Source organism: Phaethon lepturus, unplaced genomic scaffold (genome assembly GCF_000687285.1).
Source record: "Phaethon lepturus isolate BGI_N335 unplaced genomic scaffold, ASM68728v1 scaffold4599, whole genome shotgun sequence".
Classification (NCBI taxonomy): domain Eukaryota; kingdom Metazoa; phylum Chordata; class Aves; order Phaethontiformes; family Phaethontidae; genus Phaethon; species Phaethon lepturus.
Window position 1 is genome coordinate 22,300 of NW_010561091.1, and position 27,165 is coordinate 49,464.

A 27,165-nucleotide genomic window follows, 5' to 3' on the forward strand; every position below is an offset into this window, starting at 1 on the left:
ATAGCTTATTTTGAGAAAGCATAGCAAATATACCTGAACGAGTGGGAAATCTAAAGTAAACCTGAAATCATAACTTCTAACTGCATTATATCTTCTTTATAGATTTTGTATGTTCCTGACCCAGACTACATTTCTAGTGTGGACAGCTCCCCCTCTCTAAGTCCTATAAGTCCCCTATCACCTACATCTTCCGAAGCAGAGCTTGACAAGGCTACAGTAAATGTAGGTATACCTGTTGACCTTGAAATTAATTTTCCCTTACAAAATAAATGCTACAGATGCTATGCTTTCTTCTGAAACTATCCTTTCATTTTGAGGAGAAAGTACTTTATAACACTTGGAGTTGAAAAGTAAAATAGTACCTTTTTAAAGTAAATACAAGCTTTCAATCTTCGTAAATGGCAGTTTTCTATGTGAAAACTGATTTGAAGGCAAGTTATTTGTAGTAAAATACTATCCTTGCACACTGATATCTCATGTACTAGCTCCTGTTGGATTTCTATATTTGTTACCTTTCAGAACTAGTTATGTATTTGTCTCTAGTCTTATTGGTAGTTTTTGTAGCAATGATAAATTGGCAAGAATACTTAAGTAACAAAAAGGTAAGGGCTCCCTCAGCTCCCTGTAGAGGTGTGGGAGGGGGTTCTCTAGCTTCATTTGGCAAAACAAAATAAAGAAGAAAAAAAAGTCTGTTTCAGTGAAGGGCTAATACAGAGCTGATAATAGCTGCCTTCTAGTCAGTAGTTCTACCTTTGTAGACTTTCAAATATTAAAATTGTTTAGCCATTGAAGCTGCTCTGTAATTCAGCTCAAATGTAGATTTTGGCTAGGAGCTAAGTTTGTAAAAGCATGTCTTTCCAGGAACATTGGTTTGCTGTCAACAGAATTCTATGGGGAGAACTCCAACCAGGAAGATGCAGTATCGGAGCCGGAGCTTCTCTGCAATTCATGCAGTTATGACCTTATCCAGATGTTTTTTAACATGTCACTACTATTCTTTTCCCAGTTGTTAATATTTTTTCTTTCAAATTAACGAATTTTCTTGGTAGTGCGCAGTCAAGCTGTCAAATGTCTACTCCAGGATTCTGTGTGCTCAAAGTTTAGGAAGGTTTGAGGTTTTAAGCATTTCTGTATTTATTTGCTTGCATGACTTGGTCCAGAGAACTTTAAATACAAAGGTATTGCTTTGTTGCTGAATAGGCTCCCGAGCTGCATTACAAAGCCTGTGATGACTCTTTCTGAAAATTACTATTTGGTTTTGCTGCCATACCTTTACTCTGACATAGTATGCCTATTCTCGTGAGTTGTCTGCTGTCATTTGTACTGAATAATTTCTTTTATGTTTTATGGCAAACTGAAGGTATTGTAGCACAGCAAATAGACTAGTCTGCAAGAATACGTTCTTCTGTATTGGTCTCAGAATGACTGTAAATGCTAGGATAGGCCTGCCCATACAGCATATGTCATGAGAAGTTACTCAAGGGAAAACTGTTTGTTTTACTACTAGAAATCAGAGCTCTTCCTACAGTGCACCAGATCCCATGTCAGAAAACACCTTATTCTTGCTTTTGTGGATTATTTTGTATATGCTTGTTTGCACAGAGTAGATAAGGAGACTTAACAGTGTAACCATACCTGTAATTTTTTTTAAACATTTTATTGACTGTTTGCTCATAGCAGAGATAAAAGCTTGAAAGTGTAGAAGAAACAAAGTAGATTAAGGTATTTTAAAAGTTGAAATCCTCTTATGCAAAAGTTCATGTTCTTTAGCATAGACTGTTTGATGTTGGCAACAATTAGAGTGTTACATTTCATTTAACTGACACTATATTGTTGCAGAACTATTTAGTGCATCTCACTACAAGTATTTCTTAAATGCTTCAGGGAAAGTCAAACGAATGAGCCATGTGACAATATACATTTGAGGTCTTTCAGAGTGCATGCAAGAAAGGAAGGGATGTTCCTAGATACAGTTTGTCAAAAGAAAGCAGAGAACGGAAATCACTTGCACTTGTCAGTGTGGAGTCTCTGTGTGTTTGATTTTTTTTTTTTTTTTTTACTTCTATTTGAGCAGTTAAGGCTGGAGGGTTTTGTTCTTAATCATAGCACCTGTTTTCCATTTTTCTTTTTTTCTCTCTTTGATTGTTATCCTTATGAACAAGAGAAATACTAGCATACGTTCTCTAATGCTCTGTATTGATGTCATCTTTGACTTTCCTCCAATTTTGACTCTAGATTTGCAGTTTAAACTTAAGCACATTTCAAGGTAAAGAGAATATGTTACTCTGCCTGTATAATGTAAAGGGGTCTTCTCTCTGTGCTATGGTCATTGAAATCAATGAGTTCTTGCTAGAAATTGAATGAAATGGCTAACCAACATCTGAACTTCTGTTGAGGAGAAGTATAAACTATGATGTGCTTTGTTCTTTTGTTTCTCTCATGAAATATTGGAGTAGCTTAACACAACCATGTGACTAAATACAAACCAGCATGTGGCTAAGAAGACCTGCATAACCCTGTTGAGTTTTTTATGTTGCTACACTTAAGCTAAGGTTTCAGTGTGTACTTCAGTAAGTTTGTTAATGTCAGTGTTTATGTCCAGCTTAGATTTTTAAGCCTTTCTTATCCTGCTGGGTTTTGTGAAGCGTTTCTTCATTCAGCAGTTAGATGCACATATTTGAGAAGATCAATAAGCTTTACTACCTATAAAACTTTAAATCTACTTCATAATGACAAGGATGTTGTCATTAAATTTGAAAGTCTGCCACCAGTATTATTCTTTCTTCTGTGTTGTGTGGCAATATGAATGAGAAATATCTGTCTTATTCACAGTGGACTTGGATATCAGCTGGGGACTCTTGCAGTCACAATGGTAACCACATAATTTATAAGAGAAAGGCATATATAGAAGGAGAATTCACCTCTAAGAAGTTTACTTTTTAATTAAATCTTCAGTAGCTTTTTCAGCAAAACTCAATTCAATGTTCTATAAGTTGTTTTGGTGTGTTGCTTGCTTTCTAACTTTCTAACAGGCAAAGGCTAAAGTAGTGCCAGAGGGATGATGAACTGAAAAGAATTGTGTATACTATTCCTGGATATGATTAAAGGCATTTAGCTGTACTAGTGAATAGAACCGAACAGAAAAGCAGAAAACCAAAGGGAACATAAAAGTTCACAGGTTTTATAAATAGTAATATTTTATTAGTGACTAAAAATAGCAATTACATATGAAATTGAAGTCTTTAAATGTTGTTTAAGCTCCAAAACAGGGTTGCCATGACTTAAATAGGCTTTTGTGCAGTCTCATTACTACGTGTAGCTTTTATTTGAAAACAATTTTTTCCCTATTTGTCCTGTCCCTGGTAGGGTCCTATGTTCACTACTTTGTTGGATGTACTGTTAGACAGCAAGACGGATAACTCTTCCTATTATCTGCCCAGGAAGGTCTTGAAGGAGATCCTCTGGAAGTTGCATCTAGGCATATGAAAGACAAAGATGGTTGCAAACAGGCAGGATGAATTTTCCAAGGGTGTATCATGCCTGACCAAAGTGATTGCTTTCTGTGATGAAATGACTGGCTCAGCAGATGAGGGAAGAGCAGTGCATGATACTTACCTTGCCTAGAGCTAAGCCCTTGACGCTGTCCCAAAGCAGCCTTGTTACAATACTGGGGAATTGTGAACTTGAATGGGTGGACTACAAGATGGGCTTGAAAAATTGACAGGATCTTTGGACTCTGAGTGATTCAGCATTTGTGTGTGTGGCTGGTTATTTTTGGTTGGTTGTTTTCTGTGGTGGTGGTGGACAGCTACAAATCCTTGAGGATTCCCTATTGGGGCTAATATTGTTTATAATATGCCCATCAGTGACCTGAATGGTGGGACAGAGGGCAGCATGCACTGTCAAGCAAGCTTGGGGTGGAGTGGCAGCAAAAATTAGGGAACCTGGTCATTATACTGGAGGGAAGGGCAAAGGCTGCTCATCAGAGGGACATCAAGAGGCTGGAGAGATGAAGTAACAGAAACTTCATGAAGTTCAACAACAGCTAAGACCTTGCCTACCTGGGGCAGAAAGAGCCCCATGTGGCAGTACGGGGTGAGGTTTGGCTAGCTACATAGCAGCTTTGCAGAAAAAGACTTAAGGGCCAGGGAGAGGTTGGGACTAGTGTCCTGGTGGATATGTTGAACAATGTCCACTTGTCATGGTGAAAGCTAATCACATACAAGGTGACAGATGAAAGAGAAATCCAAACAGGTTAAGGAAATCTATTGTTCCTCTGTCTGGGGAGGGCTTGTGAAGCTGCACTTGCGGTGTTGTGTCCACTTCTGGCACCTCCAGTACAAGCCAGTGTGACATGCTGGAGAGAGTCCAGCGGAGGGCCGTTAAGATGGTCAGGGAATAAAAACATGAGACACAAGGACTGGCTGAGAGCTGGTGGGTGGCTGGTTGTTTTTTTTTTTTTCAGTCTGGAGAAGACAATGCTAACGGACAACCTGATTTCTGTGTTGTACTAACCAGCAGAATAGGTTAGAGGAAGGAGCAGAAGAGTCAGATTCTTCAGAGGTTCAGAGTAAAACGATGGGCAGCAACAGCTGCAAGTTGCTGCACGAGAGGCCCTGGTTAAATAACAGGAAAATATTTTTCAGAATGAGGATGGTTGAACACTGGAGCTGGTTTCTTGGAGAGGCTATGAAATCTCTAGCCTTGAAGACTTAAACTCAACTGGGAAGGTCATGAACAACCTGATCTAATGTAGGCTTAGGACTGCTTTGAACACAGGTTGGACTAGATGACCTTCCAACATATGCTTCCATAGTGTGTAGTATTATGGAAGTATAACAGAGGACATTTATCAGGACTTCTGTTGAACTTGAAAAATAATCCTTTCTGCTAACTTCTGCTCAAATTTTGCATGTGACTGTATTGTATGGTTTCCTTATGTGAATTCTGATCATTATTTTGTTGTTTAGTCCCAGGTTGATTCTGAATATCTTTGCCCACTTGAATTTCTTATCATGGGCTTGTTAAGCTGTGCTTCATTAGTTATATGCACTGTCAGATCAAAGCAGTCTTTTAAACTGCAGTGGATTTGGAACATTATTTTTACATTTGATTTCATGTCCAAGAACAAACAAAAATTACGCAACAGAAAATCTCTTAAAGTTAATATTGAAAAAGGCAGGTTGCTAAGTTGTTGGGTTTTGGTTGTTTTTTTTATATTCCCTTTTAGGATCCAGATGGAGTCCAACGGAAAGAGTCGGCTGCTTCACCAGCGCATGCATGTGTTCGTCCTACAAGAGTGGTATCATCCACCTCCGAAGAGGAGGAAGCGTTTACAGAGAAATTTCTAAAAATTAACTGCAAATACATCACTAATGGCAAGGTACTTAAACATTCAGGCTTTACTGTTACCGTATGGGATGTGAAAATAAAGTGCATTTAAACTATAACCCCACAGTAAAATTAGTTACTGGTAGATGGATCAGCTTATATACATATATATGTCTATATAAATGTATTCATTTTCTCATTTTATCACTGTTTCCTTTGGATTCCCAGACCACTTGTTTCTTAGATGTGATGCAAGCAGTTAATATGAGATTAACCTGTGACAAACTTCCAGTAGCCATACGGCTATGTGATTCTCTTGTGTTGAGGGCATGAGGTCTGTTTGTTCCTTATGTTGGTATCTCTCATAAGTAAATCTCTTCATTTACAATGGCGAAGAACATGCCTTAAACCATAAGGAAGTGTGTAGTTGGGTAGCTTCACTTCCATTTTCCTAAAGCAGAACAGTCTGAGCAGAATTAAGTTCTGATTCTGCAAACTTCTGTATTGGGTATAGATGGTAGAAATCTTGATTATATTTTTTTAAATTGTTTTTACCTTTTTTTAAATTTTTCTTTCTTTGAAGCAGTATTAAAGGTCTCTCAGTAGTGTCATTACACAAATGCCTCCAAGTTAGTGGCACTTAACTTCCATTCATCTCATAGAGGCACAAGTCTTATGCAGATTTTTAGGGACTGAGATCATGTCAAAAGACTACCTCATAACGCTTTAGGGAAAAAAACAAGATGTATTGCTCTCCCACCCCACAGAAAAATTACTGTTAGACACTTTAATCATGAAAAATCATGGCTTCGCTCAAGCTGAATGAATGCATAGGAACTCAAACTACTTGTAGTACTTCCCAAACTTCAGGTGAAGCAGGTATTTATATACAAATGCTGCTGATTTCGTGTTGCTCAGCAATTGGTTTGCAGGTATGTTAAACTAATGATAAACAGATTAATGACAATCTACTAAAACTGCATTTTTCTTTTAATTGGTTTTGCTGATGGAAAGGATTGCAGAGCTATATATGTCTAGACTTGAAACCTTTTGACAGTACCTGTACATTGGCAAAAGCTGTGTGTTACAAGTTCGTAAAACAAGTACTGGAAAAGCCTTATTTGTTACTTTGTTCTACTTTACAGTTCATTTTCTTTACTCCTTGCATTCTGTCCCTACATGACTTTTCATAGGTTGATTCTAGACAAGTGATTACTTCTTGGTTTTAAGCACTCTGATGCAGAGGAATTGAGAACTGTGAGCCTCTATTAGAAATTGGCCATACTGGAAAAGTACTATCTAGGGTTAAAACTTACAGCATATTTACGTGCCATAATTTTTTATCACGCTATTATGGAGAGTATTCACAACATCTGTCTTTGACTTGCATCTAATAAAGCCTATTTTTCTAAGAGCTTCAAGGAGAATTCCGCTTCTGAAGAGTTGCATAATCCACCACAGTATCGGCCCATACTTGGGGAGGTGGATGGGGGGAGAAATGAATGCCAACTTGCTCAGATTTTAGTGCCAGATTTCTTAAGTTTAGCATGTAATTTAGCCTTTGTGTCACATGTGGTAGGAATGTCCTCTGGCATGTTGTCTTACCCTCTCCTCTATACATTTCCTAATGATGCAGGATGATAAATCTTCAAAAGTTTTCTGGTGAAAGCTTAAAAGATTCACATCTGATTCGCACTGTGGAGGTGATTTTTGAAGCTCGTTGTTAACTGTTTTATAGAGCTTCAGACGAAGTCTGTCGTCACTGTGACGCTCGTAAACTAAAACGTAGCGAAAGCCTCTTTCTCAATGTGTTTAGTTTCACATATGCGAAAGGGCTTGTATTAAGATAAGACTGTCTTATTTCTTGCTTTTCAAGACTGCTTATTCTGTATGTGTTTGGAGTTGGTTTTAGCCACACTTGTGACTTCCTGGACAAGGACACAGGAATTCTAGGAGATGCAGTGGTTGGAACCTGGAAACATTTGCTCTGTTACAATATTTGCTCTCTGTTATCTGGTTGTAGCTACTATTAGAGGCAGGGTGTTGGGCACAGTTAGAAACAGGCTGGTGTGAATATGCCACATCCTATCAGACAATAAATCAGCCTGACCAGTGTGCAGCAGAGTCACACCTTAACTCCCTGTTTATTGCTTATGTAGGCATGCCCTTTCTGGCAGCCAGGCTGTTTGCTGCTTTTGTAGAAAAGTATGCTGCTCTGGTTTTTCATTCTTTGCACTGTTTGTTGGAGGCAGAAAAAAGTTACCTTAAACAGTCTGCTTGATTGAAACTGAAGCTAATAGAGGAACTTTGAAATTCTTTGTTCTTTCTTATGCTTGCTAGGTTACTTGCCAGGTTACTTGCCTTGTTTTGAAAAGCAGTAGGTAAAGGAAAATTACTAATACTAAGGCTTAAAAAAAACCCACAAAACAACCTGGCAATATGGGCACAAAAAGCACAAACATATTGTTCATGAAATGAAAAGGAGGACACTGATGAGGTTCAAGACATATACAAGAAGCAAAGACTAAAACTAAATTTTTATCCTTATGATAAAAGCTTCATAAAACATGAATTGTAGTTGCTGTTCTACGTTGTGTGTTCAAGACTAATGGAATTATTTAGAGGTAACTTCTGCTTGAAAACTGCTTGTCAGAAGTCCTCTTAAACCTTCTCAAAAGCATGTTTTACTGAACTGCTTAAATGTCTGGGTTCACCAGTGTCATAAAGTTTGGCTCTAATTCTCTCTTTATCACGATTGTTTGAATTTCTATCTCAGATATTATATAGGATTTATTGCTCCCACTTCCTGAGGCTTAAGTAACTTTAATGGAAAGAAGTTAAAACCAGTTCAGAAACGAATATGTGCATATAGGTACATTTTAATATAATTTCAATATGCACGGTTTTGCTTAGCTGGATTAATATTTTTCTGGACCAGCTTTAAGGCTAAAGAGATCTATTTTTAACAGCCTGGTGTGTCCGCATGGTTTTCAATAATAAAGTGGCTCAGCATTTCTCCTTGAGGTTGTTAAAACTGAACTTCACCTGAATAGAAATTCACTTCATGTCTTTAGAAACGGTCTTACATACAGGAAACTTGACTTCTACAAGTGGTGTTTTGGGGAGTTTTGCTCAAGAACCAGAAGTTCCTATAACAGTATCATGCTGAACTACATAGTAGCTATGTGCAAAGTCTAATTTTTACTTAAGGTTCATTGACAAGAGTTTTTGGTACTTTTTTCCTCAACAGCTGGTTAGAAATGTGGTCCGAGAGAAACAAGTCACTGGTTATTTGGTGGAGGATGTCCTGAAAACCTGTTTCCCACAGTCCTCTATTGAAAATTTAGCTGCTTACAGATGTTCTCGTTCTTTTTTTTTTTTTTCCCCCAGGACTAGAAAATTAGGAGATCAGAGCAAATGCTGGCAGTATATTGCAGTCATGTAGGAGTTTGTAGTGTGCATGCCATTGCCCAATCTGTGTCTCTAGCTACTTTATTGGTACAAATAATTCTTAAAAAATATTTTGAAAATTACATTTTTATAAAATAAAGTCAAAGAGCTGTTTTGAAGATGTTCAACAAATATTTGATTACCATCTAAAGGATCTGTGCTGAAGACACAGCATGACAGAGCATGACCACAAAGGAGAAGCTGGGCTCATCTCCATGTGTTGATACGGGTAGGTGAGGGCATAGGAAGGGCTTTACTTAGTAAATAAGACCCCATGCTGTTCTTTACTCTGAAGAATATATTCCCATTGAAAATATTTTCAGCAGCTCAACCAGGACAGAGGGAGCTTTGGAACTTTCTCCCTGCTTCGAAAGCAAGGAACCAAGGTGATTTTATGGGGAGCAGACTTTAGGGTATCGGTAGTCTTCAGCGCTTGTAAGATAGTAGGGGAGGTTAGGTTATTGAAAGTAAGTCACCAAAGAACAGTATGCTGTAGGTTTTTTCCTGGCATCAGTGTTGTTACTGATCTCTGGATGTTTTGTAGAACAACTGTGACATCTGCTGCCATAGTGCATGAATGTGTATGAGTAACCAGAAAAGTCTGTTCAGAACCTAAAATGAGTGCGTGGTACTAAAATGCTCAAGAGGTCATTGCTGGCTTACTCTGAGACAATACTTCTGAAGTATATTTATTATAGAAATGCTAACATAGAAGTCTGTCCGATCTATAATGGCAAACCAACAAGATAATGAAGTTTTAGGTATTCTTCTTTAAAGAGGATATGTCATTTTTATCTTTACCGATGCAAAACAGTGGGTTTAGCTCTCAAAGGGTGGAGCTGCTTCAGTTTCCATCTTTCAGGGAAGACTAGCGTAATGTAATGAGCCATTCTTGACCGGTGGTTGGCTAGATACACATATGCTCGCACTTGCATGTTGTGTTCTGATGTTACCCAATTTTTTCTCACAGAATCAACAGCACTTTGTTTTTGTCCGTTCTAGAAACCCCATCTGTTGAGTAATACATGTTCCACAGGTTTTTAAGAAAGCTTTTCTCCTGCAAACAACTTAGAAGGTGGTAAAGACAGAAACTGTGTTGTCTTATAAAAGTCACAGAAATAGAGAAACGCTGACATGTCTGAAAAAGAATAATTGAAACTTGGGGCCAAACAAAATAGTTCTGTATCTGGCTGTTACCTGAGCTTTACCTGGCTACCTAGGTTAACATGCAGTGGTCCTTGGTAACAATAATAAAAAAAAATGACAGAAATATTAATGATGTTTAGTGTAATACTAAGAATCTCATTTGTAGCCTGTAAATTTTGACGCAGCAGTTCTTCTCTAGGGAGGTACCCTGAAGTGTTGATGTAGCAACTGTGGACCATATCAAATAACTTGTGAGCCAGAAATGTTGCATTGGTCTGCCTTCTGTTGTCTTTTAAATAGATAACAGTGAACTAGGTCCTCTTTGAGGAGCTATAAAGCCAGTGTTTTCAAGATACCTGTATAATCTTTCAACTGCTTACAGTCGTTGCAAGTGAAGTGTTTAGTCAGCTTCTTAGTCAAGTACATGTAAAAGCCTGATAGTTCCAAAGGTTTAATTCTCTATTTCTCAGTGTAATAAATTTTAAATGGAATTACACTTTCAGATAATTTTTATGCTCAGTATTTACCTGTTGGTGTTGAGGGTTTCTTCTGAGACCAAGATGAGCAAGCTTCTAGGTTTCTAGCTGTGCTTTTGGAGGTAGGCTTTAGAATCTTCCGTGTGTGTCAAGGACAACTGCCTGATGTACAGGGTTAGGATTTTTCCTGCCATCAGACAGGTCATTGTCAGACTGTTCTAGGAAGCTTCCATTTACAGTAGAAGGTTTCTTAGACTTGTTTCCCTTCCGTAGTCAGTAGTCTTGCACACTTCTTTGGCTGAACGTTTGCCTGCAGAAAGATTTTTATCTACTGTTCCTCCGTGTCTGAGTCTAAACACTGCTAGGGTGCTATATAAGTTCTTTAAACACATTCAAATTTGCCTTGGAAACAGGCTTTTGTCTTGGATATTGATGACATTTCTTGCACATTCTGACAAGCCTCACCTGTGGGAGGGGTAAGTCGGTGTTTTCTGAATTGTTAAAATTGAAGCTGAAGCAAGGTAACTGAAATGAGATGTGCAACTGGTTCTTCATACATGTTATTCTAATGTTATGACACTCTAGTGTTCAGATAAGCAATGTAAAATTGACTTATGAAACTCTTAATAAAATATTTCAGTTGGAAGGGACCTACAATGATCATCTAGTCCAACTGGCACCAAGGCTATGGCCTTGACTTTTCTGGGTCACATCTGGAGAATATTAATAAAATTCCATTTTCATGTATGGTCATCAATGAAAGAGCTCAGATTTCAAAATGATGATGCTTTTTTGCACTATGTACTGAATTTACTGAAATACTTGTTTAAAGAGAAGCAGTTCTTCTGAGTAGACTCATACTGACTTTTGCAGTCATATTAAATTTATTTTCTAAACTACAGTGGATAAAACAAAATGCAAACTTCTGTTGACAAGTCATCCTTTTTGCACCTTGAAAGTCTACTTCCACAATACAGTGCTGGGAAAGAAATACCAGTGACAGTTTTGTTTCAGTGTCTTATATGACTTGGAATTATGTAAATATGTTCTGCTGACCTTAAAGTCTTTATCAGATGCTTTGTACTCTAAAAGGCACATATAAAACCTGGCTAGGCACTGAATTGACTAAGAGGACTTAAGTACAGACACTTGAGCTGCTTTTGAGGCTCTCTTCACTTTTCTGTAATAGTGATACTATTGCTTATTGCTGTAGGCCTGAATGCTATTTTGGGTTTCTTTTTTATCATTAGTAATTCTTTGGTCACTACGTGGCATCTTGTTTTTCTGCTGTGAAGGTCATCAACCATCACAGTGCTGGGAACTAATTTCTGGAAATGGGAAGGGTTGTAGTTGTATTTCATGCTATGCTGCTGTTTCTTCTTAAAACAGAACTGAAAACAGTCAGTCTTCCTCCCCCCCAATACACAATGTTTGTAATCACTGTGGACAGTTTATCAGTGATATTTACTCAATTCCTGATAAGCTTCAGCAGCACATGAAGCAACTCATCTGTGATTCCTGCGCAAAAGTTTTGAATGTCTTTCTAAATTTATGAAGACCTTAGGATTCGAAATCTGTAACTGAAGGATCACTGTTGTCTTCCTAAAGCTACATTTCCTCCAGTTCATAGTTTTAGCTCAAACTCTATAGTTCTAACAGTTTAATGTATTTTCTTAGTGGACAACTGGTAGTGGTGTTTGTATGTGTTTCTAATGCGGCGGGGGAGGTTTAATGTATTGTAAATTAGCTTGTTACCTGTAAATTGGAAGAACCCTACAGCTCATAGTATGAATATCAACTTTGTTTAATTTTTTTCATACTAGAAGTTTAAAATCTACTTGTGTTCATGTACTGCAGCACAGTACCATTGTGAATAAATCCATCCAAAGCTGCATCTTTAAAAATCTTTAATATTTTTAATCTAGTTTCACTCTAGAAACGTATTTGTCCAATCAGTCAACAGGACCGTTAAGTTAGAATGACTTGTATCAGATCCTGTTGTTGCCTTTGTGTAAAGAAAATGAAGATAAATGACAGTTTTTGAACATATTTCTTTTTTTTTTTTTTTTTGTTCTTTAATTAAATAGTAGAAAGTGGGAAGAGTTAAGAGTCAGTTTATAGACCATGCTTGAAGTTTCTTGCAAAACTGGCAGTAAGCCCCGTGGTTATCTGGGAAGGATGAGTCTTTATCTCAGAGGAGCTGCCTAGCATATCCTTTAGGGTGCAAAGGTTTTGTGTTGTGGTTTTTTTTATTCAGTCTAGCCATTAAGTAGTTGTGAGGAACAAAACCGGGTTTTGGGAAAGCAGGTGGCATTAATTTGCTTCCCCAGGAAAAACAGTTATGTTTCTAGATGACTGAAAAACACAAGAAACTGTATAAAGTTGCTTAAATACAAATATAAAGATGCTTTAAAAACAAATAAGAAAACACCTTTTAAAAAAAAAAATTGAGAATAAGATGAAATATGAAGGAGAAAATTTACCACTTCTTTTCCTTCTCATTTTAGGGTACAGTCAATGGTGTGCTGCTAGTGACGCCAAATAATATAATGTTTGATCCTCATAAAATGGATCCTCTGGTCCAAGAGAACGGCTGTGAAGAGTATGGCATCATGTGTCCGATGGAAGAAGTGATGTCAGCTGCTCTGTATAAGGAAATTGTGGACAGCAAAATTAAGGATTCATTAACCATGTAAGATAGAATAGTATTTATGAAGCTTTGAGTAAATATGAATTGTAACAATATTGCTGACCATACAAAACTAGCAAACCTACATCTTCTGTTGTTTCCCGTTTTAAGAAGATCAAAGATTGGCTTGGAAAGACCCTTGAGAAAGCTTGCTTTACCTTCAGTTCTTACATTCTATATACTAGATGGAATAAATCCTCTTCTATATACATGGATTCTAATTTCTTCCAGTAGTGTATAGCAAGAGGTACTACACCATTTCCTTTGTGTCTTTCCCACTATGAAAACAGCAACAAATACATTTTGATTCTTTTGTGATTTAAAAACTGATGTACAAAATAGAGAAGCCCAACTTAAACGGCTTTAGGTGCAAATCTTTGTTCTTTGCCATTTTCCTCTTGCTTCTCAAACTAGCTTCACATACCCTCTTGTTGCTCTGATAAGTGGTTGTAAGACTAATTTTCTGAGGTTTGTGTATGTTTCTATGGCATTAGGCCCTTTTTTGACTGGGGGAGGAACTGCATATTTGCCCTTAGGTGTAGCCTTGTTTAGGGTGAACAGAGTGAATTTGGATCAGTGAGCTTTAATTACAGGTGTTTAACACGGTAGGCATTTAAAACTGACGTTAAACAGCATTATGCAAAAATCTTTGTTCCATTCTGTCTGTTGCCTAATTTTTACACTGTCCTCAGAAATAGGATGAATTCTAACATTAAAGCCAAAAAGGATTTTAAAAAATAATAAATCATGCCACCTTTACCTATCACAGCCCATAAAGCACACATATTTGCAGACTACTTTGACCATCTCACTGCAGGGAAGTGGGACTCCTTTAACCAAGGTAGAGTTATCTATATGTATGAGAGAGTAAAGCTGTTTGCCTGATGTGTGACTCTAAAAAATGCAACCATTTTAAGTAATGTGTAAAGATACTCAGTAAGTCTGAAAAATGCCCTTTTACAGTAATTACAGGTAGTATGCTAAGCACATCTTTCTTGATAATCTTAAATATCTAGACACCCGTAAGATTTAACTTGTCTTGCACATTAAGTTCAGTTTCAGCAGAGACCTGGCAGTAAAGTGGTGTCTTGGCATGGTCTTGTTTGCTGGCTGGTCGTGTGTTTCCTGAAAGACCAACTAATGTATGTAGCTATAGTAGTGCTACATACTACTACTATACACTACTACTATAGTAGTGCTTTTGGGGCTGTTGATGTAGAATGATGATGCCTTCAGCGTGATTGCTTTCTGGAAGTTTATTTTCCAGATTGAGTTTTAAAACGTTACTCGAAGTTCCTACTTCAATTCATGTATAGTGCAGGTAATGAGACTATGAAAATTGGATCACTCTTTTTAATCTACCTATTTGAATCCTATTATTGCAGCTGCAAAACAAGTCTTTTTTCCTAGCATGTTTAGTTTCTTAATGACTCAGTGTTGACTTGCAGATTTACTTTCCTTACGCTGTTGATTTTTGTGCTCTTGTAGCACATGCATTTTCTGTTTTGTGGTTTGTTTATAATATAAAATGCATATGGAATGAAAACATGCCTAATAATAAAAGGTCGCACTGTGCATGCAGAGTCCCATATGTCCTATTTGATTTCTCTTTCTTGTAAACTTTATAATCTATTAAATGGAACACTAATTTCTAGTGTTTTCTTCAGTCCTAGCACTTCTATGCCTTAACCTCATCAAAACTTGAGGCGTGTGTTTTAAATTTTGGGGAGAATAAAATTCAAGTTTCTTAAATCTGTAACCAGAACTCCCAACAGCTTCAGCTAGATCTGACAAGACCTTCTGTCTGTCTCAAGGTATTTGAGACTTAAATCACGTTCTCCCACTACTTGTTTTTTTTTTTCTAAATATTCCGCTCTTATAATTAACCCTCTTTTCTTCTCCCAGTTTTGCCAACTGTTAAACCTGTTTAAACTTGGAAAAACAATCTGAATGCTGAAAACCTTATTGCAAAACTGATTGATTCTTTTAGTTCTTAAAAGTACAGTTTCATGTTGTATAGTTTCTGTGTATATGCCACAGTCTTTGCTGAAACTGGGAAAAAAATGTATCTGAAAACATACAGATACTTTACAGATTTCATGAACCTTAGGTTGAGCTTGTCCAAGAGCACCTATTACCAGCGCAATCTGAAAAATTAAGGAAACAGCCCAGTCTAATAGGTGATAAATCCTAAACTCTAATCTTCATGCTTTGTAAGCAAAACTACTACATCAGCACAAGCTTAATATCAGCTTCATGTTAACACTTGGGTAAAAGGGTGCATATGCATTGCAAACATCCTGAATTTTAGCAATGTCTCAGTGTTAGTAATGCAACCTAACTGGATAAAAAGTTTTGTAGAAATGTGGAGTGGATTTATCCTTCTTCAGGATGGGAGATTAAGGTACAAGCTTCTTAAAGCATTTGATACTGGGTAATGGGAGATGTAATGTGCTTGTGGTAGCAAGGGAGTTGGCATTGAGAACTCCTGTCAAAAGTATGTTTAAACATGAGAAATTTTTTTTACAAAGATTGTGTACTGCTCAGTTTTTTTGACAACACTGGAAAAGCTTGAGTCCTGTAGATACAGTTGAGGATGTTCACAGTCCCCTTTTAGTCCTCCTTTTCTAAAACTTGTGGAATTTCAGATTAGTTTGTTTTGAAAGGCAGGTTTGAATAAGATTATTTCCTTTGGGGAAAATAAGTTCCATTTTCATGCTTGCTTTTTTTTCTTACACTATTTATCAACATTTGTCTGTTCTTTAAATTGTTCAGTTGTACCAAGTAGTTTGGGATTTACTTTGCCTAACAGTGGTATCCTCAAAGTTAGGTACCTGACACTAATTACTGTTAGGTATTTCCCATGGGCAGAATGGTAAGATCTACCTTGATGGTTCCTGTTGTTCTGCATTGACTAGCTTAGGTAGTTAAGGTTAGACCAGACGATTTCTGCTATTCATTTCTTACCAGTGAGCTAGTTGTCAACTTCATAACAGGGTAGAACAGATCTATACAATTGTACTGGCCTCTTTGGTAGGCAAAACTTAAAAGATTATGGAGGGTTTCTACCTTCTAGAGATTATGGTTGTGTGTAGCTTTTTGTTGTTTTCCCCCTGTTTCTTTTATTTTATTTTCACACTGTAAGCATCTCAATCTTGTTGGTTTCATAGGAGAGCTTTTCCTTGCAAAAGTTATGTCATGAAGTTGGAAAGTCCTGTCTATGTCCTGCTCGCAAAAAGTCTATAAGCTTACTGTTACAAGAACAGATTTTAGTTTGTTTGGTTTTGGGGTGTTTTTTGTTTTAAGAGCACCTTTAATTTTTGTCGTCATTGATGTAAAATGCACCTGCTATAATAACAGTCTTATTTAATCAACAGAGATGTAGAACAGCTGTCTGTAAGGGAGCTCTGCCATTCCAAGAAAGCTGCAAAGAGCAATACAGATGAAATGGATTCCAGGATTCGGGATACAGGCAATGACAGTGCTAGTACTGCCCCAAGGAGCACAGAGGAATCACTTTCAGAAGATGTCTTCACGGAATCAGAACTCTCTCCAATACGTGAAGAACTTGTTTCCTCAGATGAGCTTCGACAAGACAAGTCTTCTGGAGCATCATCAGAATCTGTCCAAACAATAAACCAGACTAGTGCTGAATGTTTAACAATCATTTCAGACTCAAATGAAGCTGCCAGTGACTTAAAACTCAGTGCTGAAAGGGTTGTAAATGTTGAACAGTTTGGTACCCACAGCTTAGGTTCAGAAAGTGCTGCAATGACTATAAAGGGGGGACAAGAACCTAGTGAAAATATTGCAGATGTCCTCCAGCAGTCTTTACAAGGATCACATGGTACTGAAGAGCATGACAAAGAGGCAGAAGTAGGTGCCCGTCAAGATTCTTCACAAGGAAAAGAACCAGAAGGAGAGAGTAAGATGGGAGAGGAATGTCCATGGTGTGAAGACATCACAGACTCTGAAAAGAAAGAGACAACTAGCAAAGGAAAAGTAGTGAGAGGGCAAACTCAAGACTCAGAGACAGAAGTTGAAGAACTCCGCAAGCTCTGGAAGACCCACACTATGCAACAAACCAAACAACAAAGAGATAACATGCAACAGGATTCACAAAAAGAAATTAGTCAGAAAACTGTGACAGCAGGAGATGGGCAATTAGAAGGTGAGTCAGTCAGTATTTATGGATACAGTGTTAGCCTTCAAACTTAGTCTTGCTCCCTCCAGCTCAACAGAACTTTTGTTGTTTTTCATTCTGTAGAACACATCTCTCCATGTATTGCTTATATTTCTCATTGGCTTGATGATACACCTAAGTTATACCCTCTGTAAATCAGTGGGGAAAATACTGCTCAGGAAACTGAAAACGTGGATCCCTTTTTTACTGTCATTTTTTCTCACTGAAATTATATTTATGAACATATTAAAACGCGATATCTTTGTAGGGGAGATTTAAATGAGCCTGTAAAATTAGATCCATGATGCAGTGATAACTGTAGAGCTCAACATTAAAAATGTTCCTTAGCAGTCAGCTGGCTGTCACTTAAATTTTGATGCCGCTGTCCATGTGCAGGAATGAATTTCGGGGAAATTAATTTCATCTTAGTTATAGCATGTCTACCTTGTGGTTAAGGTTTTTTATGTGAGTAACAAACAGTGGAGACTTAACATCAATAGTTTCAGAACTTTGTTTCACTTTCATCTTGTTGTACTTTTATGCTGACTGGAACAAAAATCATTTATCAGGTTAAATAAGAGCTAGATGGTAAGAAACTAATGCTATGAATATGGGGAACAGCTAGGCTTATTTCTTAGTACCTTTACTTGTCTGCAGAGATCAGGCCCTAGGATTATTAGTTGGAAGTTATCTTGAAAGTCTGTTGAATTTACTCAATTCAAATTAAAAGAAAAGTTATGTCTTTAACTTAAAGATGTTTCTGTATGTATTTGATTTTTGCTTTTTAAAAACCAATAGGTCACCCTCTGGTGCCTTACCATCTTACTAATGGAGATGAACTAATTGTTTTAATTGTGTGATATTTTGTCAGCTACAAAGAAAACACATCTCTAATGCCTATCACAAACTATTATAGATTATATATGGAGTGAAGTTGAAGGTCAGATTGTTTATGTTAATAGTTAAAAGTTCACATTGCACTGAATAGAGAGGTGCATTCTCTGGTTGACAGAAGTTCATCTTATGTTTCAGAATATGATAGCTTTTACTGGGTTTTTTATTTTGTGTCTTTCTGTTAAGGAAGTAACTGAAATTTTGAAAATTGAAGCAGATTAATAGTTGCATCATTCTGTGATAAGTTTGGCTCTCGTGCCTTAAATAATAGTTGCTGGTTGGGGCTTATAAAAAGTGCAAGCACAAGTGTTCTTTGCCACAATTTCTGCTTTTCTTTCAATTGAATATTATTTGTAATTCAGTTGTATTAGATGCTTTAGTTTTGTGGGCTTTATAAAAGATTGTATCATTGAGTGACACTGCAGGTTTTTCATGCAGGATGTTTGTACAGTCACAGAGTATGTATGTATATAATCAAAAGAAGTGTCTGCATACAGTCAGACAGAGGGGTGCTGGCTAGAAACTTTCTGCACGTGGTGTTACAGCTTCCTGAAGGTTGTGGGGGTAAAATAGAAAGAAAAATAATTAAAACAAAAAAAAAGGGGGGACGGGACGGGTGGGGGGTGAATTTAAAAAAAAAAAAAAAAAGCAAAGGTTACTTCTTGGAGATTTGTGCCAATGACCTCAGTCAAACTTCAGTTGGAATTACTGTATGTTTCTTATTCTTGCATGTTGTATTAGCAGAATGCAAATAAAACAGTAAATTATGATTTAATATTTCTCTATCTAAATAGATTTGGTGACACTTATACTGGCTTTGTCTACAGGCAAGTTTAAATAGAGCCAAGATAAAAGCATTGATCTATTGCTTAACTTTTGAAGCTCACCAAAGACTAAATATGACAGGTCTATTAACAGTAGTAGGTCATTAAAAAAATCAAAACACTGTTAACATTATCTAATACCCTGTCTGTCAGACTCTGAAGTAGTCATACTGTGAGTTTTGTATCATTAAGTTACCTAGATAGGACTTTTTATCTCCTGCATATAGAAGGACTTAGTTGAATTTGTTCTCTTTCATGGGAATTTTGAGCATCTAGGTTTTTGGGAACTACCATTTGTTGATCTTCAGAGGTCAAATGTTTCTGGGTTTGGAATTAATGATTTATTCGCTCTGAATGTTGAACAGGTGATGCAATGTAAGTTGATAACTATGAGTAGTCTAAAACACCTAAAAAGGCCTCCCTTGGGATTTTTTTTTTAATTACTCACAGTGGTCTTATTCTATTCTATTTTTAGAGACCCTTAATGTTGACCACTGGACTGAAATAACAGCTAGATGTAGTTGATACTTTGGAGAAATACTTTTGTATGTATAACAAGCTGAAATATCATTAAAGATAGCATGTGTTTTGCTGCTTAACTACGTGGATATTGGCCAGGATTGAAAGCGGGGGAAAAAAGCATGTCACACAATAGCCACTACTAAAAACTTCTTTTCTGATGAATTCTGTATGAAATATATACCAAAATCCCAAATACCAGATCATTTTAAGAATACCTCTCTATCACCATTGCAAAGTTCATGTGTCAGTCCTATGAAACAGGTTTTTTGTTTATTTTGGTTTCTTTTTGATTTTCAGGTTTTCTATCTGACAATTTACCTTTCAGCTTGTGGGTTTATAAAATACTTCCAAATTATGCATATTATGACTAGTCTACCATACTGTATACTGCAGGTATAATTCTAAAATATTCTAACTGCAGATTAGGAGGTGCACATGTAAATACTTACTGAAAAAATAATTCTTTTGTGGACCAATGCTATTCTAAACTTTGTGGTGAAAATCTGATTGAGAAAACATATAGTAGAGATGTTCACAGTTCAGGAAGGGGATGTTTTCTGTGCTTAGTGTAGTGATAGTCCGCATATACACTGAAGGAGAACTTCAGCTGTAGAGAAAAGATCAGTGTCCTAGGAAACTGGGACATATCTGTAGGTACATGTAACACCAGAAGTAGGTTAAATCTTTTGTTGTCACAGCTGATCATAAGAATTTTTAAATTTACATTTTTCTTTCCTTTCTTTAAAAAGTCTCTTGTGGCTGGAACTCATGTTGTAGGACTTGGGCAATTAATCTACCAAAGAAACAATTTTGAGAAGGCTTCTTCCTTTACCTTGTGCTGACTTGACAATCCAAACCTTGAGGGTGGTTATAATTCTATTAGTTCAGTTAAATGTACTAGTGGAGGGGAAAAATCCCATGCCTTAACATCCAGAAGTGATGTTCATACCTTTGAAGTGTTTGATATAGCTAACAAATTAAAATTCATCTCAATCCTCTACTAGTAGTGGCAAAATTTTTCTTTTTTAAAATGAAAAGTAACTAATGAGCAGCTTTGACATATGTGAATCAGGCCTAAGTACTTATTTAGTGCTGTATCTTTTGCCTGTGTGTGGAATATATCGTTTTAACAGTGGGAGGAATGTCTGATTTAGTGTTGAGTGATATGCACTGAGAATACCTTCTGCAATACTTTCAAGTATGGATGAAAGATTCTCGTAATGCGATCTGAGATTGGAAGTGGAAATTAATGTTAGAATTATTCAAATGTGTTGTACTTTGAAGTTAGTTCTGCTGATGCAATTTATGCAGCAAAAAAAGGCCAGGTAATTACTACTACCTGTTACCTCATCTCCTATACTTGTTTATACATTTTTCCTATATATCTGTATTGCCTAATACAAAATTGGCTAATAATTTTGTTAAGCTCTCTTGTGCATTATGGATAGCTTGCTTTTTCTTTACTAATAGGTTCTTCACTTACGAAAGAAAAAAGACGACATCGATCTCACAAGTTTCTGCGTCTCAGGGTTGGAAAACCCATGAGAAAAACATTTGTTTCACAAGCAAGTGCATCAATGCAACAGTATGCACAAAGGGATAAAAAACATGAGTACTGGTTTGCTGTCCCACAAGAAAGGTAAGAACGAGGTAGACTGTATGTGTAAAAAAACAAACAAAAAAAACAAACAACAAAACAAAACAAAAAAAAAACCACCACAACACCAACCCAAAAAGAAACCCCACACACAATAGGTCTTTGAGCTCCTTTTTTTTTCTGCACCATTCAAAATTTTTCAGTGACTGTGTCTATAAAGCAACACAAAAAAAGGTCAGCAACTGAGGATATTGAAGATTGGCTTAACACTGAAATACCTTACTACCATACCAAAGTTTTACTGATTTACTTCAGTTACTTGCAGGTTCAGCCAGCAGTTTCTCATGGTATTATTTAGGCTTGTGTTTGTAGCAAGTAAAAAACAAAAGAGATTCAAGTAAGTGGTGTCTCGTGAAGGAAGTGAGTTCTGCAACAAAGTTTTTATTGTCATTATCTGTGCTTCCCATGATTTGGAAACTTTCTAAAATTTGCTCTACTTCTTAGAACTCTGAGTTCAGAAGAGCTAGCTGGGGTTCTTTTGTCTTATCTTATATGGTACATAAAACTTTCCCAGGAAGCAACTTAAACATATATACTGGAAAAATATCTAAATTTGTTGCAGTGATTCAAAGACGTGAGATGTCCATGCTCACTCACTGATATTGAATTCTTAAATGATCTCTACTGTTAGGAAACTGTGACTTATTTTCAAGTTGAACGTAATTTTTGGGGTTATTGGAGATTACTATATCCTTTTCAGAAGGTGGGGGGAAAGAAAGAAACAACAACAAAAAACTATCAGCTATCATCTTGTATAAATACCTACACAAAATGATCAAGTCACTTTTCCATCTTTTCTTTTGAGCTGAATGGCATAGAATGTCCAGTTGGGGCACTGCAGTTGAGGACAGATATGGATCAATTGGAGAGAGTCCAGAGGAAAGCAGCAAGACTAATTAATGCCTAGAAAGTGTAACATATAAAGAAAATTAGAAGTAAGTGGGGTTCTTTAATCTAAAGGAGAAAAGGTTGATTACAAACGTAAAATCATTTCATTCTTAAAAGTTGGCTGCAACGAGAAAGGCAGTAGTCTCTTTTTCGTGTCCACGGTGAATCGATATGTGATATGGATTGGAATTACATCAAAATATTTGAGTTTTCCAACAGGCAGAATTGAGTCTATGCTAGCACATCACTACCCTGCTTTTAAATATCACCCTTGCTGTTCCTAAGTGGTGGAGATTATGCAATTTCATGAGACAAATGTCTGTCACACTGGTTCTGCATAGCTAATCCTGTCTGGGCCAGGTGACCTCCTGTGGTTACAGTCAACTCAAATTTTCTTGTTCCATTCATTTCATATTTAATTTGAAAATGGATAAATATTTCACGTATGGCAGTGATGTCTAGGTCAGCTGATTAAAATGATTGCTGTCTCTTTGGTTCATTTCCTAATGTATCAGAGCAAGTACAGTACCTCTTTTCAGCATAAAGCAGAATTTATCACCTATTTCAGAAGAAATAGTTCTTGGTTTATAGTCTGTATCTGATCTCCTTGGAAATTACTCCACCTATGAAGGGTTTCTTTCTCTTAACTGCATGGGGAATTAGTAATCTGTTCTTTATCCATCCAATGTGTGTCCTATGTTTTTGTACACAAAGTCACATGTGGTGGTAGTTGAGTGTTTGTTTTCTTAATTCAGTGTTAACCTTGCCGAGTGCTACTCTGAATAGGCCAAAATATGTAGTGTCAACCCAGTTGTCTTTGTCAACTAGTGGTAAGAAAGAGGAAAAAATAGATATCTGACAAACCTGCATTATTTCAGTGTTCTTCATACCAAATGAGCCAGTCTGGAAAGGAGTGTCTTAGAGTTCCTTAAACATCAAGTTTAATTTACTTCTTTAACTGCTGTAATTATTCACAATTTCAAGTTCTTAAAAAGTTAAAATCATGATTTTTTTTAATGTTCCTACTTGTAAGACTTTATGAAACTTGTACCTTATTCAGTACATGAGGAGTTGGCAGCTTCTTGTTGTGATTGTCGTAGAATTTATCTAACCTTATGCATCTGAAATGTTTTATTCTCTTTTACTGTCAGAGAAGGATTTGTCTTTTTTTCCTTTCATCAGTGTTATCCAGAAACCTTAGTTTTAACAAGGGTGCCTTGGAATAACTGACCCTCTTCAGAGACTATTACTACATACCTGTGTGCTGCATACTTCTAGACATAGAGGTGTATGAAAATTATAGCTGCATTTTTGTCAGACTTTGCTGCTCTGTATCTCTTGCTGTTCTTCCAGTGTTAAGTTTGGCAGGGATTTAGTAAGGAGCAGGAAAAAATAAAAATCCAATACTGTTCTTCGTGCTAATCCAGTATGCAGATTCACTATAGCAAATATCTCTGAAGAGGGACATAAGGAATGTTCAAACTCTTGGTAACCGGAGCCATGAAGTTCTAGCTCAGAAGCTCTCTTTTCCATGAAGATACACTAGTGGAGTCACTGCATGTCCTTTTTCTAAATGCTTCATCTATCTGCGCACCTACAGGACATGCCGAAACAGTATAAACTGACATCTTTTAGGGTTGTAAATAACTTTCTTCTGCAAATTTGGTCATTTTGTTCTTCCAAACTGGAGAACCATGCCATTTGTTGCAGGTAACTTAAAAGGAGGTAACTTTGAATCTTGGTACTTGCTGCAGTACTACAGTTAGAATGGTCTGTAGTTTATGATGTAGCTATCTATATGCACACTTTCAGCCTTATTTCCTCATGTCTGTAAGTAATTCTCACAGTCTGTATAATTCTGGTTACATGTCTTGGGAATGTTAAGCTCTTCTTCAGGGGTGGGGAGAACAGACATGCAGACATCTTTAAAATCCAGTTTTGTTTGTGCTTTTATGTAACTTTTTAAATAAAATAAAAGATCTTAGTGTTTTATTTTGGAAGTTATTTCAACTGTAAACAGAGATTTCCGGTGGGACAGAAGTGGTTAAAGGGCCGTACTTGTACATGCGAACACAGATAGTCAATTGCCAACTTGTTTCCTGTTTTTCCTACAGTGTCAGCTTCATATAATTAAAAAGAAACAAAAACCTAACAAGCTTTTTTCAAATGTGTCTCTAATATCTAGTAAAACATGAAATAGTAAGTATTTTCACTTTAAATACTTCATAATTATTAGACATCACTGAAAAGATCACAAACTTACCATCTTTTTCTTTTCTGTATCATTACTTGACTTCTCTAGGACAGATCACTTGTATGTCTTCTTTATCCAGTGGAGTCCAGAGATATATGCAGAAGATACTGGGGAATCTCTTCGGGAACCTGGATTTATAGTGGTAAAAAAGAAGGAAGAGCCTGAAACTAGTGAAGAATCTACTACTGAAGATGCTGCTAAAGAGTGGGAGGTAAGGAAGAACAGTGTCAAAGACTTTTTTTTTTTTAAATTCTTTCATAGGAATATAGTTAAAGGAGTGTTAAATACTTTCCAGTAAGAAAAACAAAGCGATGTCTTATATTAGTCTGCTTACTATAATCATGACTGTTTAATTAATGCCATCCTAATGCTCTGCTCTAACACCAGTGCAGGGCAACACTTCACAATTGCAAGTCATTTTTGTACGGAGCAAATTGTAACTGAAAACTTGGAGTTGAAAGGAATATGAATACAGCAAAGAAGTTGCAACTTTGATGAAGCAGACTTTAGTTTTCAGTCAAGTAAACTGACAGTTTTCTAGTATTCGGGTATATTCTGTACCTAGAATGTTGAGTAACCTCAACCTTACCATATTGGTAAGTCTCAAAAGAGGGATGAGACAGCAAAAAAGGAAAATTAACCTATTAATGACACGTTTTTCCAATAATCCAGTAATTAACTTCTCAGTTATAACTTCTTTATAACGTAAGCAGAATTAAGATGCTGTTGCATGGATTTTAGTAATACACTGTAACTGGAACTCTATCTTTTTTTATAACAAACACATTTCTCCCATGTGAATCTGTGTCCACTGTGCTTCTATGGACACTTCTTTACATGTCTACGTGGTTTTGTTTGTAGTGTACATACAGTTAAAGCACTTGTAGTCTTGTGCATTCAAGTGTCAGTCAAAAGTTTGATGATTCTTGTCATATATATTGTGGAAGTATCTCATCAGCACAGTTTATCTTGGGTCTCAGGACAACAATTGCAATCTCCGACTGTAAGACTGATTTTTGCTTTTTCTTCCTCCTGCCCCACCCTGCAATGGAGCGTGTTGAAATTAAGTCAGTCTATAGCTGTGTTTTATGTATAGTGTAAAAGAATATTTTTTTAAAACTACAATAGTCTAACTTTGGGCAGTAGTTTTCTTTTTAGCTCCAAAACTTAGAATCAAACTCTGACTTGGAACTTCTCACTTACTTCGCTGAATTATTAGGCTGTGGTTACAAAACACTATCTGTGCAGCTCAGTGATTTCCCATGGAGTATTTTTGCTTTAAGACATTGAAATTAGTGCCATAAAAGTATGTCTTTTGAATCTTTATGTTTCAGGCATGTTTATTGCTCAGCTGTTGTTACCAGCAATGTATTTTGGTGTTGACTCTTGCTCAAGGCCTTTAAAAGTATTTGATGTTTTAAAACTTGGCCTTTTGGAACGTGGGATCAGTGGCAAGTGATCAACGTTATGATTTAAGGCACAGTATGTGTCTCTTCTAATGAGCTCTTCAGTAACTTTGCACTTTAATATAATTACAGAACAGTTTCCACAGAAAATAGTGCAAACTTTTCTGCAGAATTAAATGTTGTAACTTTTCAGGAGTTATTTCTGGAAATAGTAGAGGCATTGCTTTTCCTACATGTATTAAAATCTGTAAGTTTTATTTACTACAGAATGAGGTTATCCCTTAAGCCTTTATTTAGGTGTCCTCTGGAAACAATTGTAGAAGACATATTACAAAAATATTGTTATGTCCATATCTGTTATGTGAAAATTATGTCAAGTTTGGCTCTCTTGATCCAAAAATTTTCTGGATGTAGAAGTTAGTGTGATTAGTAAGATGGATAACTTTTTCAACAGTATGTTATGCAAGTACAAGAAATATGCTAATCTTGTCTTCCGTGCATTTTAACTTAAGTAATGTGACTTCTTATGACTGACTTCTAGCAGAAATCTGAAAGCTGTTAAAAACTAACTTTTTTATCAGAAATGTTTGACAGTACCAGATGGTTCAACCTGTCATTACGTACATCTACATTTTAGTGGCTCATATGTGCCAGAAAGTATCAATACATACCAGGGAATTATAGCTGCTGTTGTCATACCCATTATTCCCATTGAATTTTGGTCATTATTTTCAGTCAATATACTTCCTTCCTTTAACCCAACAACCTTTTTATCTGTCAGCTCTTGATCTAGGTGTAATCAAAGCTAGCAGGTGAACAGTGTCATTGAAACTTTTTTGTGGATATTGGGATGAAAAATAGACAGTCTTCTTCAGAACATGGTTATAGGGAAAACTCAGGGTGGAAGGGGAATGGAAATCAAAATCTTGATGTATGAATGCATCACAAAGTACTATTGATCTACCAAAAGAGGAAGCTAATGGAGTAGCTTTCTTTTCCAAAAAAGTATTCTCTGCTATTGTTGTACAGTATCTTAAAACTGGAGAAACAAAGAGGAATAATAGGTTAACCAGGCGTGGTGCTCTGAGGCAGCTTTTGCTTCTTGGGTCCTATGTTAACACATTCAGTTGCAGCCTCTTATCAAGAGACTTACCGAAGTATTGTGCTGCTTTTTTTTTAGTGGAAAAGGAATTATCGGAAGAAGGATCAACCAAACGTATCAGTAACATATGAAACAAGTAGCAGGGGTTGGTTTATACGTTTATTAAATGGATCAGTGACGAGGACTGAACTCTTACTCAACTGACTCAGTTTTTTCATCTGCTTATGCTTTCTTCTTCTACTTTGTATACAGAGTAGTCTGCTTCCTATCAGCCTTTTACCAGAAGTAATCCAGTAGATGTAACCTCAGCTGATCTAGTGGCAAAGACATCAAGATTCCTGCT

The 27,165-nt window shown here is 36.6% G+C and overlaps 1 protein-coding gene across 4 annotated transcripts in view; it reads left to right on the forward strand.

Annotated features, from left to right (window-relative positions):
• OXR1 (oxidation resistance 1) overlaps nt 1-27,165 on the forward strand; it is a 77,147-nt gene that overhangs the window by 18,323 nt on the left and 31,659 nt on the right. For 2 of the 4 annotated variants that reach the window (XM_010293865.1, XM_010293866.1), the window contains 6 exons: nt 103-222; nt 5,231-5,383; nt 12,911-13,095; nt 16,470-17,263; nt 20,986-21,154; nt 24,363-24,525. In XM_010293865.1, coding sequence (XP_010292167.1) covers nt 103-222; nt 5,231-5,383; nt 12,911-13,095; nt 16,470-17,263; nt 20,986-21,154; nt 24,363-24,525 — 1,584 coding nt within the window. The remainder of the gene's footprint in view (nt 1-102; nt 223-5,230; nt 5,384-12,910; nt 13,096-16,469; nt 17,264-20,985; nt 21,155-24,362; nt 24,526-27,165) is intronic. The other 2 variants (XM_010293867.1, XM_010293868.1) reach the window with 1 other exon arrangement.